Source organism: Hemitrygon akajei, chromosome 21, assembly GCF_048418815.1.
Source record: "Hemitrygon akajei chromosome 21, sHemAka1.3, whole genome shotgun sequence".
NCBI classification, from domain to species: domain Eukaryota; kingdom Metazoa; phylum Chordata; class Chondrichthyes; order Myliobatiformes; family Dasyatidae; genus Hemitrygon; species Hemitrygon akajei.
This window is the reverse complement of record NC_133144.1, coordinates 49,890,235-49,909,208: the sequence shown is the minus strand read 5'-3', so window position 1 is coordinate 49,909,208 and position 18,974 is coordinate 49,890,235. Positions and strand designations below refer to the sequence as shown.

Here is an 18,974-nt window from a genome sequence, read left to right as displayed (position 1 = left end):
CACTGATGTCAGGCTACACACCTTTTCTATCTGCTGCTGTAATTTGTAATCCACATCCCGGCTGATGTTTGGAGGCCTGTATACAACTGCCATTAGGGTCCTTTTACCCTTGCCATTTCTTAACTCAACCCATAGAGGCCACAACATCACACTTGCCAATCTGTAGCTGAATTTGAAGATCGTCCATTTTATTTCGTGTGTATTTCAAATATTTATAGATTTCAAATATAACACTTTCAGTCCAGTATTTGTTGCTCTCTGTTTTAACTGCACCATTCCTCTATTGTCCTGTAACTCATCCCACTGGCTGTGATTATGCCTCATCTCCTGCCTGTCATTTCTATAATCTCTGTTGCACGCTACCTTTGATTTATTTCTGTTCTCCCTTTCCTCAGCCCTATCACTCTGGTTCCCATTCCCCTGCCAAATTAATCTAAACTCTCGCTAACAGCTCTATTGAATCTGCCTGCTAGGATATTGGACCCCTTTGGGTTCAGGTGTAACCCATCCTTTTTGTACAGGTCGTAGCTCCCCCAGAAGAGGCCCTAATGATCCAGGAACCCGAAGCCCTGCCCCCTACACCAGTCTCTCAACCACGCATTAATATGCCTGATCATGCTATTCTTGCACTCGTTAGCACGTGGCACAAGCAGCAATCCTGAGGTTACTACCCTGGAGGGCCTGCTTTTCAGCTTCCTACCTAACTCCCCGAATTCTCTCTTTAGGATCTCCTCCCTTTTTCTACCTATGTCATCAGTACCAAGGTGTACCAAGACTTCTGGCTGTTCACCCTCTCCCTTCAGAATACTCAGCACCCGATCCGAGACATCCTGAAACCCTGGCACTTGGGAGGCAACACACCATGGGGGTATCTCTATCAGGCTGACAGAACCTCCTGTCTGTTCCCCTCACTATGGAATCCCCTATGACTACCGCATTCCTCATCTTCTCTCCCTTCTACACCACAGAACCAGGCTCAGTGCCAGAGACCTGACCGCCGTGGTCTTCCTCTGTCAGGTCACCCCTCCAATGGCATCCAAAACAAGGTAACAATTACTGAGGGGGTTGGCCAAGGGGGTGGTCTCTACTATCTGAGCTCTCCCATCCCTTCCCTAATTGAGTTGGAGTTCATAGCTAATCAGTGAGGAGTGTTGTGTATTTAATATTTCAGTAATATTTGAGTAATATGTTTGATTAAGCATTCTTGTTCATTTAAAATCATCACACACAAAGTGCTGGACGAACTCAGCAGGTCAGGTGGCATCCATGGAAAAGAGTCAACAGTCAACCTTTCGGGCCCAGACCCTTCTTCATGGTCAGTCTTGAAGAAGGGTGTCAGCCCGAAACGTTGACTATTTACTCCCTTCTATAGATGCTGCCTGACCTGCTGAGTTCCTCCAGCATTTTGTGTGTGTTGCTTTGGATTTCCTACATTTTCAGACTTTCTCGAGTTTGTCGTTTAAAACCATTACAGGGTGTATGTAAAATAACATGAGTGGCATAAATCATAATATCATAAGTGCGCACCTCGCTTAAATTAAAAAAAAAACTAAGATACCCATATCTCCCTCCTGGTAATTATCCTTGCAAGCAGAACAAGTGCTACACCTGCCCATACACCTCCTCCCTCACTACCATTCAGGGCCACAAACAGTCCTTCCAGGTGAGGCGACACTTCACCTCTGAGTCTGCTGGGATCATATACTATGTCCGGTGTTCCCGGTGTGGCCTCCTGTATACCGGAAAAACACCTTATATTCTGACTGGGTAACCTCCAACCGGATGGTGTGAACATCAATTTCTCGAACTTCCGGTAATGCCCCTCCGCCACCATTCCCCATCCCCTTTTCCCTCTCTCAACATATCTCCTTGCCTGCCCCTCACCTTCCTCTGCTGCTCCTCCCCCCTTTCTCTTTGTTCCATGGCCGATCCTCTTCTATCAGAATCCCCCTTCCCCAGCCCTGTATCTCTTTCACCAATCAACTTTCCAGCTCTTTATTTCATCCTTACCCCTCCCGGTTTCACCTGTCACCTTGTGTCCCCCCCCCCCCCACCCATTTCTTTTTTTTTCTCTCCAGTCCTGTTGAAGAGTACCGGCCCGAAACGCCGACTGTACTTTTTTTCTATACCTGGCCTGCTGAGTTCCTCCAGTATTTTTGTGTGTGTTGCTCGGATTTCCAGGAACTACAGATTTTCTCTTCCTGGCACTTTGTTTTCCTTTCATTTAGTTTTATGTAACGGAGTTACAAAACACAACAAATACGTGCAAGTCAATTATAAAAGGGATTATTGTTGTCTCAAGGTGCACTCCATTCTAAACACGGCGCAATTGTGTGTGTGTGTTTAAAAGTACCTTGCCAATCTAATTTTCTGCCAACGATCGGGTATCGGAGTCACCAGGGTGAACCGGTATCGTCTGGGCCAGCTGCTATATATATTATAATAATCTCGCTTCTCTGCCTCTTCCCTGGGGCCACATGTCAGCTATCATTTCTTACCACCTTTTAATTCAGGGCCTTTAAAATTCAGATCAGGTCCCACAGTGGGGAGGGCCAGGGCGGGTCTGTAACAGCCGTCAAACTACTCCCGCCTCAAAGTTCTTGTTTGGCTCGGGTTTGGGCTGTGATGAGAGGCTGATGTCTTCCCCCTAATATTTAAGTCATAATGCTGTCAAATTTGTAGGACATTTAAAACTCCCGCATGAAGTAGAGCGGTCGTAAGGGTTCACTGCTATTTGTAGCACGGATTCAGTCAAACCTCACTCGGAACCTTATCAAACCCGCCAGTGATCTGTTACTGAACTTACATTCCATGATGAATCACTCCTGATGAAGGGTTTCGGCCCAAAACGTCGTCACTACCTCCTCCCATAGATGCTGTCTGGCCTGCTGAGTTCTGCCAGCATTTTGTGTTTTTATTACATTCCATGTATTTGTTGTTCATCCAGATTATTCCAAATAATTTGTTTCTATGGCACTTTCGTGGTGGTTTACAATTCATAATAACTCATTGTATAAATATCATTTCTAAGTATCATCTTTTAATTTGTTTTCACTTTTCTTATTCATTGAACTTAAAACAATAAAAAACAACAAGACACATGGAGTCTCCAAAAAGAACCCAAATAAATGATAATGGAGTATTTAAATATTGGTGCAAACTGTAAAATGGGGGAGAAGTAGATTTGGGTGTAGAGGTGTGGATTGAGCTGTGTTACTTTAATGGAGAAAACATGAAATTATTAGATGGCTAAAAGATCCTTAATGGAAAGATGCATTAAATACGTTGAAGAAACAAACAATATGAAAGCGCTGGAAGAATTGAGAGGCAAACCTTAATTTATTCGCGAACGGAAGCGATAAAACAGATGCAATGCAAAGTCAATAATGTTTTATTCTCTAGAAGGAAAGGAAAAATCTTCAGTAGGGATGCGTGGAAGACGGATGGTGACTTCTGCACTGAAATATTTGGCAACATCAATGGAACATCCGAATTGTTGCAGAGAATTCATCGCTTCATTCATTGCTCCTCCGCCCCGGCTGATTTGACCTACGATTGGCTTAAACCTGCCATTGTTTCATCATTTTCCCAGTTCCCATTGGTGAAGCCTGATGCCACTTCGAATTCTTTTCTTTTCAAACCGGAGAAGCGCTGGGAGTCAGGATTGGTCCATCTGTCTACTTGTCTGCCTTTCCGGGCGCTGTTGGTCAGGTGATCCAGCAGCTGGGCAAGGCTCGGTTGACGATTGGTGAAGGGGGGTGCCTGTCAATCAGGCCGAGTGGAACCCGCCCTATCCCCACCTGCCGTCAAGCAGAACGGACTTGCTCTCCAGCTTCTCAAGATGGCGGACTCGGCTCAGTTCACTGAGAACGGTGGTGCCGGGGCGGGTCCCGACGGCTTTGATGCAGCCTTCTACAGTTTCGGCGGCCCGGCGGAGAACGAGACATTCGGCGAGTCGAAAGCCAACGGGGCTAAGGGCGTTAGCGGCGAGCAGGGCCACGAGGCCTCGGGCCGCGTGGGAGATGGGGGCCATGAGCAATCGCAACAACAGCAACCTCCGCCACCGCCCAAGGAGATGGAAGGGTCGAAGATCAACGCCAGCAAGAACGAGGATGACGAGGGGTGAGTGCAGGGCTCGCGTTGGGGTTCTGAGGCCTGTTCCTTAGTCTGCAGCCGTGATGACCCGAGACTGACCCCTTTGTCGGGCTCATTGAGGGTCTGGACTCCTGGGGGTTTGAATGTTCCTTCTCCTGTCGGTACAGTGCTTTAAGCACTGATAATCCAGCAGCCGGGTCTAAACAGCCGCGGCTTCACATCAACCAAAACAACAAGGGGATTTCTATAATTACTTGAAATCAAGTGGTGAGGCCATGTTATATAAAACTTATTTCACTTTTGGGATCTATCTGTCTTTGTCTATACATTCTTTAAAACACAACTCTATGGCAGCATTCGTTGCGTGGTAGGCTATGTTATTTAGTTCAAGTCAATGCATCACACACACAAAATGCAGGAGAAACTCAGCATCTATGGGAAAAAGTACAGTTGACGTTTCGGGCCGACGTTTCGACTGTACTTCGTTCACAGATGCTGCCTGGCCTGCTGAATTCCTCCAGCATTTTGTGTGTGTTGCTCGGATTTCCGGCATCTGTAGGTTTTCTCTTGTTTGTAGTTCAAGTCAATGATCGTTTATGAGAATGTGATTTCTGACTTGCAGCAGTATTGTTGATTCATTTGAAATGGCCCAAGTGATCAAAGAATTACTAGAACAACAAAGTTGCAACTTATTGGCCTGGACAGCGTAAAAAAGTTTTCATTAGTGTGTCTTCCGTGCCCTTTTCAAAATATTTTGCAGCATGAAGAGTACCTGGAGTATAGCATAATTTAGGCAATAACAGCAGCCTGTCTAGTGCATGGCATTGTACCTCTTACAAATGAGTGACATGATAGCGGGAAGATGAGTTTGGAGTTTGCTGTATGGGTGTTGAGTCAGAGGTAGGCAATCTAGGTTAAGATGGCAGATTGACATTAGTGAACCACAGTATATGCTATGACAATCCAGTCACTTTGTGACTCAGACTACTCTTTACAATTCCATATTTATTGTGAAGTTAAGTTCCATAGTTATCTGTGGGGTTTAAAACTTGATTCGAGATTATTGGTCCTGAACATGGCTTCATTGTTGTACCCATGGTATTGTGGCACTAACCATTTATCTAGCAAAGTCTTTGTTCAACACCTCCTCTTAAATGTCTTTGACCATGAAATTTCCCTAAATACTGCCCTGAAATGTTGTAAATATTTCAAACATTTGGTGAAGGACTTGGAATTGTGAACTTCATTCTTGGGTGAGAATGTCATGAACTGTTCTAAGGTTGACCAAGCTGGATTTTATGAGAAAAATCTTGAGTATTCAGCATCTTACCCAGCATCTCTGTCCACAGTGTATGACATATAAGTTTTCCAGTGTTTTGACTTTAATACTGGTTTCTAACATCTGCAGTTTTTTAATAGTCTGATATTTCACCAGTCTGGGTTCTGTAGGCTTCCTTTAGTCGTTAGGCTGCAGTGACTGAAATGCAAGTCTAAAATATTGAGTTGTTCAATAGAGTACTGTTCTTATGAATATTATTCTCACTTGTGTTTTTTCTCTCAAAAGTGAACAAATCATAGAAATTTGCAATAAAATAGAACATTATGTACGTTTTGATTTCTTGAGTTTACACTATAAGTACAGTGCTGCCCTGATGCTCTGATCTGAGGCTGGTAATGCAGTGGTTTGCAGCAAGACCCTGACCATTGCTGCTTAAATCCTCTAGTAATAGGAATATTGAAAAGGTTTCCCACAGAAGTCTACATCTTGTTTTTCTGCGAACCATGTTGGAGTCTGCTTTTAAAATGTAATCCCTGCCTGTTTGAGCGTTTTGTATCTTATTACCCTTTTTGTGTAATTCTTTCTACCTTTTTTCATTTACCTCATTTATAACCTGCCTCCACTGTACAATAATGCACTGGGAGGAAAAAAAGTTCTGCTTTGCACATCCCAAGAACCACCTCTTGGCAAAGGCAGGTATTGATGATAAGAATCACCGTTGTCTTCAGTGTTTCAAAGAAGCCTGAGGAAGAAGTGTTTCAACATCCTGACCTGGTATTCATAGTCTAGCAGACAGCAAAAGTTCCTAACTTCTGCTTCATGGACTACAGGGAAGTAGCATACATTCAGCTACACGGTCCTCTCCAAAGCCTTGTTCTGCAGCACTGAGGCCTTAATTTTACTTGGCTTCACCAGGGGCCATTTTTTGTATGCCTGACACCAGCATTCAATGCAAAGCCTTTATTTTACTTGGTTTCACCAGGGCGGTGAAGGCGGTACCTACCACCTTTGTATGCCTGACACCAGCACTCAATGCAAAGCCTTGTCATGGCCATGGCTTCAAAGGATTCAAAGTATATTTATGAAAGTGTGTATGCAGTATGCAACCCTGAAATTCATCTTCTCCACAGACAATCATGAAACAAAACTACTGAACCTATTCAAAGCAAAACATCAACTGCCCCCATGCACAAACAGCAGCAAGTACATTAAATCTCTCACGTGCAAGAAAAATTGTGCAAATGGGAACAAGATCAGCTCCCCCATCTCCAAAATAAAAACAAATTGTGCAAGTGGCAAAAGGAACATCAGACCCCTCACATACAAGAAAAAATGCGCAAATGGGAACAGGATCATCAACTCTCCTACATACACAAAAAACAAATTGACTTTTGCCCAGTAGCACTTACACCACGCTTAGTCTTAGGCAAATGTAAAAATGGATGATTTCAAAAATAATGAAATGAAAAGTTTCTAAATATCAAAAATTACTATAAAGAGCAGTAAGTTGTTTAAAAAAAACTAAAATCAATATTTGTTGTGCCAACTCTTTGCCTTTAAAACGGCATCAATTTGGGTACACTGTTGGACTCTTTTGTCAGAAAATTGCCTGGTAGGCTGTTTTAAGCACCTTGGAGAATTTGCCACAGTCCTGCAGATTTTGCTTGTCTCACTTCTCTCTCACTAGGTAATCCCAGATAGCCTTGCTGTTGAGATCAGGGCTTTGTGGAGGCCATACCATCTGTTGCAGAGCTCCTTGTTCTTTTCACTGAAGATAATTCTTTGATTTTGGCACGTGTGTTTGGGGTCATTGTCCTGTACCAGAATGCAGTTGGAACCAGTCAGATGCCTCCTTCATAGCATTGCATGATGGACAAGAGTCTGCTTGAACTTGGCATTGAGGATTCCATTAATTCTGACCAGATCACCAACTCTATTTGCAAAACGTCCCAAACCTGCTTCACTGTTGCCTACAGACACTCATCCAGGTAGCACCCTCCAGCTCTTCTGTGGACACAGTCACAAATTTCAAATTTTGATTTGTCAGTCTAGAGCATTTGCTGCCATTGTTTAGCATGCCAATCCTTATGTTTTTGTGCATAGGATAATGTCTTGGTTTTGCTTCTACTTCGGAGGAATGGCTTTTCTGGCAGCAACTCTTCCACAAAGACCACTTCTAACAAGACTTCTCTGGGCTGTAAAGGGATGTACTTGGGTTCCAGTGGTTTCTGTGAGTTCAGAGCTGATAGCATGCTGGATTTCTGATTTAGAAGGGATGTCAGTTTGATGTATCTCATCTGCTGCACTCAGTTTCCATGACCAAACACTGCATTTCTTGCCTACTTCTTTGTGCTTCTTGAGCTTGGACAGCACATCTTGAAACTCCTGTCTGCTGCAAAATTTCTGTTTGGGAGAGACTTTGGTGGTCCACTCCAGTTTGCCTAATTTCACAACAGGTCTACAGCAAATGTTATTTCATTGACTCTTCACTCAATCCTGGAACATCTGGACACAGCAAAGGTGCAGATGTCACAGTGCTCTTCATTGGCTACAGATCGGCATTCAATACTATCATCACCTCAAATCTAATCAATAAACTTCAAGTCCTAGTCCTCAATACCTCTTTGTGCAACTGGATCCTCGAATTTCCTGACTTGCAGACCCTAGTCAGTTTGGATTGGCAACATCTCTACAAGTCTCCCTTGCAAAAATTTAACTATGTAGCTTGGTCCATTAGATTTGCTTCTCGTTTCTGTCCACTGTAAATGAAAGAAACCTTAAGTGAACAGTTAAGCTTATCAAAATGAAGAATCAGAATAAAGTTTAGTATCACTGGCATATATTGTAAAATTTGTTAACGTAGTGGCAGCAGTACAATGCAATATATGATAAATACAGAAAAAATTACAGTAATTTTTTTTGTGTGTGTATATATTGTATTGTGGCGACCCACTTCCCAGCGCACTCGAACCGGTTCACAAAGCGGCGCGCACCGGCTTTGAGGCAGGTCCCAAAGAGGGCGCCAAGCCTGCTTCACCAGCAAGGGGAAAAGCCCGCGTGCGGGACGGGACTGTGAATACGCGCCCCCTACAGCATTCCCGCCCGGGGAGGGCGGGATTAGGAAGGCTTTAAAGCGAGGCCGCAAAGTTTGAGTAAAGCTCTTTTGTAACTGCAGCTCACCGACTCCATGTCGTTATTGCAGTGCTGCGTGTAGCACACCGCTACAATTGGTGACCCCAACGGCCCAAACAATATTTGGACCAGAGATGAACGACGCTGCATCTGTTCATGCAGTTTCGTTAAAACTGCAAAGCATCTGGATGCTGCGACCTCACCTATGGTTCCAGCAAGCAGAGGCCCAATTCCACATTTGGGAGATAACCTCGGATGCCACACGTTACTACTACGCGGTGAGCTCCCTCGACCAGGAGACAGCCGCCCAGGTTGAGGAGTTCATACAATTGCCCCCAGCGGACGGCAAATACACAGAATTCAAAGCCTTGCTCATAAGGACTTTTGGACTCTCACGGCGCGAGTGAGCTGCCCGCTTACTGCACCTGGATGGTTTGGGGGACAGGCCATTGTCGGCTTTGATGAACGAGATGCTGTCCCTGGCCGGAGGTCACAAGCCCTGCCTCATGTTTGAGCAGGCATTCCTGGAGCAGCTGCCCGAGGATATACGCCTGCTGCTGTCCGACGCAGATTTCAGCGACCCCCGGAAGGTGGCGGCCTGGGCAGATGTGCTGTAGAAAGCCAAGAAGGAGAGTGGGGCGTCCGTCGCACAGATCACCAGGCCACGCTCCCAGCAGCAAACCAGACCAGGCCCCGGCCGCAGAGCCCGCTAACCACAGAGGCAGGGGTGAGGAGGCCAATGAACAATGGTGCTTCTACCACCAGCGGTGGGGCGCAGAAGCCCGCCGCTGTAGCCCGTCCTGCAAGTTCCTGGGAAACGCTGGGGCCAGCTGCAGCTGATAGCTACAGTGGCTGGCCATCGGGATAGCCTCCTGTATGTCTGGGACAAGCAGTCGGGACGCTGCTTTTTGGTCGGAGCCGAGATCAGCGTCTTACCTTCGACGAGTTACGACACCTGCAACAGAGAACCGGGTCCCACCCTGAGGGCCGCGAATGGCAGCACAGTGCGGACCTACGGCACCCGTACGGTGCGGCTACAGTTCGGCTCCAGCCGGTTCACGTGGGACTTCACACTGGCCGCCGTAGCCCAACCGCTCCTGGGAGCGGATTTTTTGCGAGCTCACAACCTACTGGTCGACCTGCCCAGGAAGAGACTGGTCCACGCCGAGACCTTTCAAACGTTCTCCCTGGGTGAAGCCCAGTTGCCGGCCCCACACCTAGACTCCATCACGCTGTCCAACAACGACTTCACCAGAGTCCTGGCGGATTTCCCATCTGTTCTGGCACCGCAGTTCACGGCAGTCATGCCCAGACACGGCATACAGCACCACATCCCGACACAAGGACCACCCCTCCACGCCCGTGCTCAAAGGCTTCCCCCGGACAAGCTCTGGCTGGCAAAGGAGGAGTTCAAGAGGATGGAGGAATTGGGGATCATACGGTGGTCCGACAGCCCATGGGCCTCCCCCCGCACATGGTGCCCAAAGCAACGGGGCTGGAGACCATGCGGCGACTACCGCAGGCAGAACGAGTCTACAACACCGGACCGCTACCCTGTGCCGCACATTCAGGACTTTGCAGCAAACCTGCACGGCGCGCGGATCTTCTCCAAGGTAGACCTCGTCCAGGGATACCATCAAATCCCGATGCATCTGGGCGACGTCCCCAAAACGGCACTCATCACCCCTTTCGGCCTTTTCAAGTTCCTCTGCATGCCGTTCGGCCTAAAGAATGCCGCATAGACGTTTCAGCGGTTAATGGATGCGGTGGGACGCGACCTAGACTTCGCTTTCATCTATTTGGACGACATCCTCATAGCCAGCAGCAGTCATCAGGAGCATCTGTCCCACCTCCATCAACTCTACGCCCGACTGAGTGAATACGGCCTGACAGTCAACCCGGCCAAATGCCAGTTCGGGCTCGACACCATCGACTTCCTGGGCCATAGGGTTACTAAAGACAGGGCAACCCCTCTGCCCGCCAAGGTAGACGCGGTCTGCCATTTCCCCCGACCCAACACAATCAAAGACCTTCAGGAATTCGTGGGTATGGTGAATTTCTACCACAGCTTCCTCCCTTCAGCTGCCCGAATCATGTGGCCCCTGTTCGCCCTGATGTCGGGTAAGGGCAAGGACATTACCTGGGACGAGGAGTCCGCCGCCGCTTTCATTAAAACCAAAGAAGCCTTGGCAAACGCCACGATGCTAGGGCACCACAGAACGGACGTCCCTACCGCCCTCACAGTGGACGCATCCAACACGGCAGTTGGTGGAGTGCTGGAACAACTCATCGAGGGTCGCTGGCCAACCCCTGGTGTTTTTCAGCAAACACCTATGACCACCCGAGCTCAAATACAGTGCTTTTGACCGGGAACTGTTGGCGCTATACCTGGCAATCCGGCATTTCAGGTACTTCTTAGAAGGTAGGCCCTTCACCACGTTCATGGACCACAAACCGCTTACCTTTGTGTTCACGAAAGCATCCGACCCCTGGTCGTCCCGCCAACAGTGTCATCTGTCCTACATCTCCGAATACACGACGGATGTCTGGCATGTCGCGGGAAAGGACAATGTCGTGGCGGACGCCCTCTCCTGCCCTAACATCCAAGCCCTGTCCCGGGGGTAGACTATGAAGCACTGGCGGAGGCGCAGCAGGCAGACGAGGAGATCCCTAGTTACAGAACTGCAGTCTCCGGTTTGCAGCTCCAGGACCTCCCCGTAGGCCCAGGTGAGAGGACCCTACTATGTGACATCACCACCGGCCAACCCTGCCCTGTCGTTCCGGCAGCCTGGCGGCGGCGTATTTTCAACTTCATTCACAACTTAGCGCACCCCTCCATCAGGACAACCGTCTGGATGGTAGCCAACAGGTTCGTTGGGCACGGACTCCGCAAGCAGGTCAGTGAATGGGCCAGAACGCGCATGCACTACCAAACAGCCAAGGTGCAGCGGCACACCAAAGCTCTGCCGCAGCAGTTCCACCCCATCCGCCGGCGTTTCGACCACATTCATGTGGATATCGTGGGCCCCCTGCCAGTGTCGCGAGGAGCACAGCACCTCCTGACTATCGTGGACTGGTTCACAAGATGGCCAGAGGCGGTCCCGCTCACCGACACCACCTCCGAATCTTGCGCTCGGGCACTGATTGCCACCTGGGTATCTCACTTTGGTGTACCGGCCCACATTACCTCCGACAGAGGCGTCCAGTTCACCTCCAGCCTGTAGTCAGCTATGGCCAGCCTTTTGGGGACACAGCTGCACCACACAACTGCCTACCACCCACAGTCGAACGGACTAGTGGAGCATTTCCACCGTCACCTGAAGTTGGCTCTCATGGCCCGCCTCATAGGGCCTAACTGGGTGGACGAGCTCCCCTGGGTCGTGCTCGGAATCTGCACGGCACTCTAAGAGGATCTGCACACCTCGTCGGCTGAGTTGGTGTACGGCGCACCCCTGGTCGTCCAGGAGAGCTGGTACCAGCCCCAAGGAGACAAGAGGAAGAACCCGCAGCAGTCCTGGGCAGACTATGCGAGAGGATCAGTAACCTGGCCCCCATACCCACTTCACAGCATGGGCAGAACCCGACCTGCGTACCTAAAGACCTGCAAAACTGTAAGTTCGTTTTTGTACGACGGGGCGGACATTGGGCACCGCTACAGTGGCCCTACGAGGGGCCGTTTACGGTGATCAGAAACAACGGGTCCACATTTGTGCTGGACATTGGGGGGGAAAAAGGAGGTTTTCACAGTGGACCGACTCAAACCGGCCCATGAGAACTTGGCGTAGCCGGTCAAGATTCAGGCACCGCGGCGCAGAGGCAGGCCTCCCAAACAGAGTCCGACCCAGACTGTGGACATTGGGGGGTGTATCGCCGGTTCTGGGGGGGGGGGGGGAGTATGTGGCGACCCACTTCCCAGCGCACTCGAACCAGCTCGCAAAGCGGCGCGCGCCAGCATTGAGGCAGGTCCCAAAGAGGGCGCCAAGCCTGCTTCACCAGCAAGGGGAAAAACCCGCGCGCGAGATGGGACTGTGAATACACGCCCCCTACAGCATTCCTGCCCGGAGAGGGCGGGATCAGGAAGGCTTTAAAGCGAGGCCGTGAAGTTTGAGTAAAGCTGTTCTGTAACTGCAGCTCACCGACTCTGTGTCGTTATTGCAGCGCTGCGTGTAGCACATCGCTACAATATATTAAATAGTTCAATTAAGAATAGGAGTACAAAAACAGAAATAAAAAAGTGAGGTAGTATTTATGGGTTCCAATGTCCATTTACAAATAGGATGGCAGAGGAGAAGAACCTATTCCTGAATCAGAGTTCCTCCTTTCTGACAGTAAAAATGAGAAGAGAGTTGGTATAAATGCTTCTTGATTCCTTAAGGATTAAGCAATCACTAGGGTGAAAAAGGATCTAGTGCTTTTAGGGTATTAATTCCAGCATAATCATTATTTAATCCTGGCTTATTCCTTACATGGATGTTTTGATACACTGACCCATGTGATGGTCTTGATAACGTGATAGCTCTAGCTTTTGCCAGCATGTCATTTGGGTGTTTTTTTTTGCAGCTATCTAGCTTTTATTGTGTGGAGACAGCAATAACTTCATTAGGTAGGAAATTAATCTATGCCTCTAATGGAAAAACTTGAGCTTTATTGGACCTATTTAATTTTGAACTTCGCTCCTTTATATGCTTGATGCTGATGAAGTTGTACATCCTCAGGGCTTGTCTTTGCATGTTTAAGGACTACTTCTCTGTTTTCTTTCAGTCTTTTCTATCTTTAAGTTAGTTTAGCATGTCTAATTTACTGGTTGCATATAGTGTAAAACTTTGGCACTCTGTCTTGTGGTCCTTGAACTTTTTTTGTTTTTGTAAATTTTTACTCTTGCATTAGGAAAGTTGTAAGTTAGAACAGTTTATTAAATAGCAGGACTTAATTTGTGCAAGAGGATAGACAATTTTTTTTGTATTTGCATATCTATACAGCTGATAGACGCATCAGTGAATTAGAACTCTGTTCCTTTGATTCAGTGATTGAATGGCCTTTTAAAGATGTAATTTTCAAGGATACAATTCTTTCACCTTGTATTTTGACATACCATACTAAAATATGTTGCAACACAATAAGGGTAAAAGACTAGTTGCAAAAAAGTTCAAGAACCACAACTGCAGGGATCAGTCCTAGAGTCCCAGGTCCTCATGATTTGTATCAAGAATCTGGTTGGGGAGATCCAATATCATATTTGCAAGTTCAATTTGAGATTAGGATTGAGTGTGAATGGGGGGAGAGGAAGTTGGAAAGAAATGTTAGGGTATATAAACAAGCTGAGTGAAGGGGCAAGAATGTATTGAATGCATTATATGGAGAGACATTGTGAGCTTGCTCACTTTTGGTGCACAGAACAGAAATGGTAATTGAGTATTGTGGATGTTCATAAGGTCTTGGTATCCTGGTACACTAGTCACTGAAAACTAACATTCAGACGTTAGCAAATAGAAAGCAAATGGGATGTTAGACCTGTACTGGTGTACTTGAATCTACTAGTAATAAAGTCGTCAGTCTTCAAATATATAGTCCTGTTAAGAAACTCTCTTAAAGAATTGTGAAGTATTTTCCTTTTTAGGATGGAAAATGCATATGAAATACAGATTCATTAGTGTAGTTCTAGGGCTGGTGGGTTTGCCATACAAGGAAAGGTGGAGGAGACTACATATCCATTCTCTGGAGTAGAGAATAATGGGAGAACTCGTTAAAGCTTGCATGCAATCTAAAGTAAATGTGCAAGTTGGATATTTTTCCTGGCAAGAACAAGAGTTATCGTCTAGAATTTGGAGTCATAGTTTCAGAATAAGGGCCAAACCTTTTAGGATTAAGCAATTTCTTTACTTGGTAATGAATCAAAAGAGTCCTTTACCCTGGAGAACTGCAGAGGTTTGGTCATTGAAAATTAAAGTTGATAGCTTTCTGGATATAAAGTAAATCAAGGTGTGTTGCAACATAATGGGGAAAGTGGTGTGTAATTAAATGGTAAGCCATGATCTTGATAAATGACAGAACAGGATTGAAGGGCCAGCCAATCAACTTTTACTTTACCACCTTTTGCTATCAAGTTTCTGTTATTTGTATATTTGTTTAATGCTCCCTAATTCAATACAGTTTAACATCTAATTAACTATCTAATATCTCAAAACTCTTCCTTTGCATTTATTTTACATGGTGTCTTTTTTTGCTCTTGCTATCTTCTATTGGAGTGATTGTGAAATTTGTTGCAATCAGCTTTAATTTTGACTAAACTGTCTAGGAGTTTTAACTTGCTCAATTAGTTTACTTGAATGCCCGGTAGTGGGTAAGGAGTGGAGCATTTGACTTCGTAGTACAGCTGCTGGAAGGTGTCATAGTTGTAAGCTTTTCATCTCTGCCTTTGTTTTTCTTGTGGGGTAGTTAGAATTGTAATATGCCAAGGTAGGTAGGAGGGTTGTAACTGCAGCTCATTTGGTGTATATTTATAGTTATGTAATCTTTGTGTACTGTGACTGAGGGCATTTGGGCAGTTTGATTTGAGCTTTTGTTGCTTGGTCCTTGACTGATGCAGTGAACATCAAACCTTGCTTTCATCTCTAATTTCAGTTATCTGCATTTGTTAAGGAATACACATAAAATTTTGATAAAATTGTGCTTAATATCTGAGATTTCTTCATGGATTAGAATTGCTCAGCTTGATCTTAGCACAAAGCAAATTTTTGGTATGTGGATAATGCTGACTTCAGTTTAATTTTTAAGCTGCAGAATGGTATAAACCCTGTTATCCTGGCTGGTTCAGGAGTAATTCAAAGGTATTTTAGGAACAAAAATATACACAGGATTTTATAACTTTTACTTATTATTCTTTGCTAATATTTGAGGTTTTACTTATTGGAGATTAATGTGACTGCATTGTTGGCAGGGTGCACAGTGCCTCCTGTCTAAACCCTTGCTGACTTAAAAATACTCTTTGTAAATACAACAATATTGTTTGACAGGCTATGCCTGGAAGTGCAAAAGACTTGGCCTTATAAATTCCCAACCAAACTTTTAAGTTGTCTTTTTGCCAGGAATGGTGAAGTTCTGGTCCATCCCATCCTTTGTCTGCAAGGCTGATCTTTTGGATTATGCTGATAGCTAACCATGATGCCAGTTTCTAGAGTTCATTGTTCCAGAATCGAAATTTGGTATTCGTACGTGGCTCATTTCACATGGATTAGAGTTTATACCGGTGTGTATTTACATTTAAAGACTTGTTTAAAAGCAAGACTTCCAGTAGGATGGCAGCATGCTTGGACACAGCGGCTTCTGCAGGGTTTGCCAAAGGTGTTGCTTTTTTAAAAAGTATTTCAAAAGCAAGACCCTGCTGGACATTGAGGACTTAAAGCTCTGCAGATCTACCCCATCAGTGAGTTGCTCGTTGACAGAAAAACTGATGGAACTGAATATGATGCTGCCTGTGACAGAGGTGTTGGTGTGTGAAGGTGTTCAGTCATACAGTGAATGATGGTCTTAGTCGCTTTTCTAGTGACTACAATCACAATACCCTGTTGGACATTGCTGTGCTGGTGTGGACTGCTACAAGTCTTTGGTTTATTGGCAATCAGTGGAGCTGCGTGGCCTTGGTCATAGTGAAGACCAGGTTTCAAGCCTCAGGCTATATCCACACTGGACCAGATAATTTTGAAAATGCCGGTTTCGTGTAAAAACAATAGGCGTCCACACTATGCGTTTTTAAAAATTTCTCTATCCACATTGAAATGGAGATTTCAGCGAATCTCCTCCTCCTGCGCATGCGCAGGATACATCTACCGAAAACAAGCGACATGTTTGGTGTCGAATCTTGCCGTAAAAGTGCGCGTTTGTGTAGTTACAGACTAGAAAAACTTAAAACGACGGACAGCTGTTGGCTTTCGCACAGGAGAACTTAAAAGTAAAAAAAAACAAATACTGGAGTGTACGGAGGCAACCGACAGGGAGTTCACGGACAGATTGACCCGGCTGATGACAAACATTGAAAAGCTGACAAACTCTGTTGCATTAATAAAGCACCTTGTTAAATGTATAAATGTTTTAATGTCTTCAGTGTTATCTTGTATTTCCATACAATTTACATTAGGCTGTTACACATCTATTGTCAGAGAAGTATTTGCATAAATAGGTAAACCACCTTCATACGAGCAAGGACAGAAAACAGGGCCAAGTGAGTATACTTATTTATTCAGTAAATTATGGGTCAAAGTATTTGGTGAGTACATTTCTAACTCTTCTGGCTTCAGTCTCGTTGCCGTCTGTTCTGAAATTGTTAGGTTGCGTTCAAGAAAACAATGGAGTAGCATGCTGCAGTCTGATAGTGTTTTTAGAAGTCTCCAGTTACCCCGTCCACACTGATCTGGCCAGTTCAGTGTTTTCAAAAATACCCACTTTGGAGAGTGTTTCTGAGAAGCTCCGGTTTCGGGGGATGAAAACGCCATTTAGTGTGGATGAAGGGTAATAATGAAGAGAAAAAGCTTCGGTTGCAGATTTATCTGGTGCAGTGTGGACGTAGCCTCAGTGTCGGCTGTTTACAGCCAACCATGGGACACATTTGAATTGGTCACTCCAGTGGAGTGCTGGCAGCAACGTGGCATGGCACCCATGCTGGGGTTTGTGCTGTCCCCTAGTGTCTGCTCAGCAGAATACAAAGCTAGGTTGTGTTTGACTGTAGACAACTGCAACTTCCATGAACTTGGACTTGGACTAACATACACAAAATGCTGGAGCAACTCAGCAGACGAGACAGCACATAGCAAAAAAAGTACAGTTGATGTTTCGGGCTTTGACCCTTTGCCAAATTTCAGCTTGAAATGTCAACTGAATTTTCCATGGGGGGGGGGGGGTGGGTGTGTGTGTGCATGTGCGTGCGCGCTTTGCATTTCCAGCATCTGCAGATTCTCTCTTGTTTCTGATCGGACTTGCACTATGTTTTTTGTGTGACTGTATATTACTCTTAACTTATGTGCTTGCTTTTTTATGTGTTTGCTATCTTTTATATGCCTTGTGCTGTGCATCACTGTTTACTGTGTTTTGCACCTTGGCCCCGGAGTAACCCTGCTTTGGGGTATATTCAATTCATGTAGAATTGAATTACAATTAGACTTCAACTTGTTGGTTCAGTAATATCTTTCAGGAGAGGAAATCTCCTATCATTTATACAGTCTAGGCTGTATGTGATTCCTGACCAATCCCATGTGGTTTATTTGTAAATGGCCTTGTAAGCTGCTCAGTTCAACAATTAGTTAAGGGCAGGTATTAAATGCTGGCTTAGCTTGAGATGACCAGAGCTTGAAATATTAATTATTAATTATTAATTTAAGAAAAGTGAAGCTTAATGTGTTATCTTTGCTTGATCATGGAAAGTTGAGTTTGTGTAGGTGAAGTTGCTGTCTGGTGTCATCACAATGAACAGAACAAATCAGTGCAGTTGTGGTTCTAGATTTCTACCTGGTTTAGCCATCCATCAGTGCACTGGCAGGACCATAGTGTTTCACCTGTAACACTGTCTTTCTGCTGCATTCAAATGTCTCATTTAATGTGTGCAGAAATAATTGAGGCCATTTGTTTGGCAGCTGTGTTTGCCCTGTTTGTTCACTAGGTTAATCTGCCTCTCAGGATCCACGTAGCTGAAAACCACCATTGTGACCACTGTTGCATCTCCTAAACAGCTTTTATTAGGTTTTGGCTCCTGCATCAACTCTGAAATGGCCTAAAGCACATTCCCACTTCAGTCTTTTTCTGTGCAACTGGTACACCTTGATATTCTGCAGAGTTCTTGTGTTTGACAAGATGGTTCTATTATTTTAACCTACATGTACGTCTTTGCTCCTTCTGTCCAAAGATGTAGCGGGGAGGTTAATTGGTCATTGTAAATTGCCCCATGATTGTTAGGGTTAAATTGGGGTTGTTGGGGATTGCTGTGTGATGTGACTCGAAGGGCCATAAGGGTCTATTCTGCACTGTAGCTATAAATAAATTTTCTTCATAGAGACTAACTCATTGGATTGCTCTTGTTGAATTCTATGTCCATATGACTGAAGCTTTGTAACAAGCTCCTCTTACCATTGAACAGAAATGGAGGTGATCCAAAGATCTAATGACTGTAGCAAACTTAAATGGGACTGAAAAGTTTTCAAATCTCCTGTACTTGATGTTCCAGAAGAGTCTGCAAAGACTGGTGGCATTGTGATGTTCCAGATTACCTGGATTATGGAATAGTTCCAATATGTTCTTTATAAATATAACAACAGTTCAGGAACTTTTTGGAAGGATAGGGAAGAGGGCAAATAGAATTATTAATTGAGAGTCAGCATGATTTCATGAAAGGGAAATTCTTTGTCAAATTTTTTTTGTTTATGTTTCCAGCAGGATAAAGATGAAATCTGGATGTGGTAGAATGTGAAAGGAATGTAAAAAG

At 45.3% G+C, this 18,974-nt stretch overlaps 1 protein-coding gene across 4 annotated transcripts in view; it reads left to right on the top strand.

Moving 5' to 3' along the window:
• The first annotated feature begins 3,765 nt into the window (after window positions 1-3,765).
• The window catches only part of LOC140714281 (heterogeneous nuclear ribonucleoprotein D-like), a 42,747-nt gene continuing 27,538 nt past the window's right edge, over window positions 3,766-18,974 (top strand). For 2 of the 4 annotated variants that reach the window (XR_012095854.1, XM_073025361.1), the window contains exon 1: window positions 3,767-4,122. Coding sequence is in view for 3 of the 4 variants with exons in the window: in XM_073025361.1 (XP_072881462.1) it covers window positions 3,842-4,122 (281 nt within the window). In the remaining variant the exon portion in view is untranslated. Of the gene's footprint in view, window positions 4,123-18,974 lie in introns of all 4 variants that reach the window. The other 2 variants (XM_073025363.1, XM_073025362.1) reach the window with 2 other exon arrangements.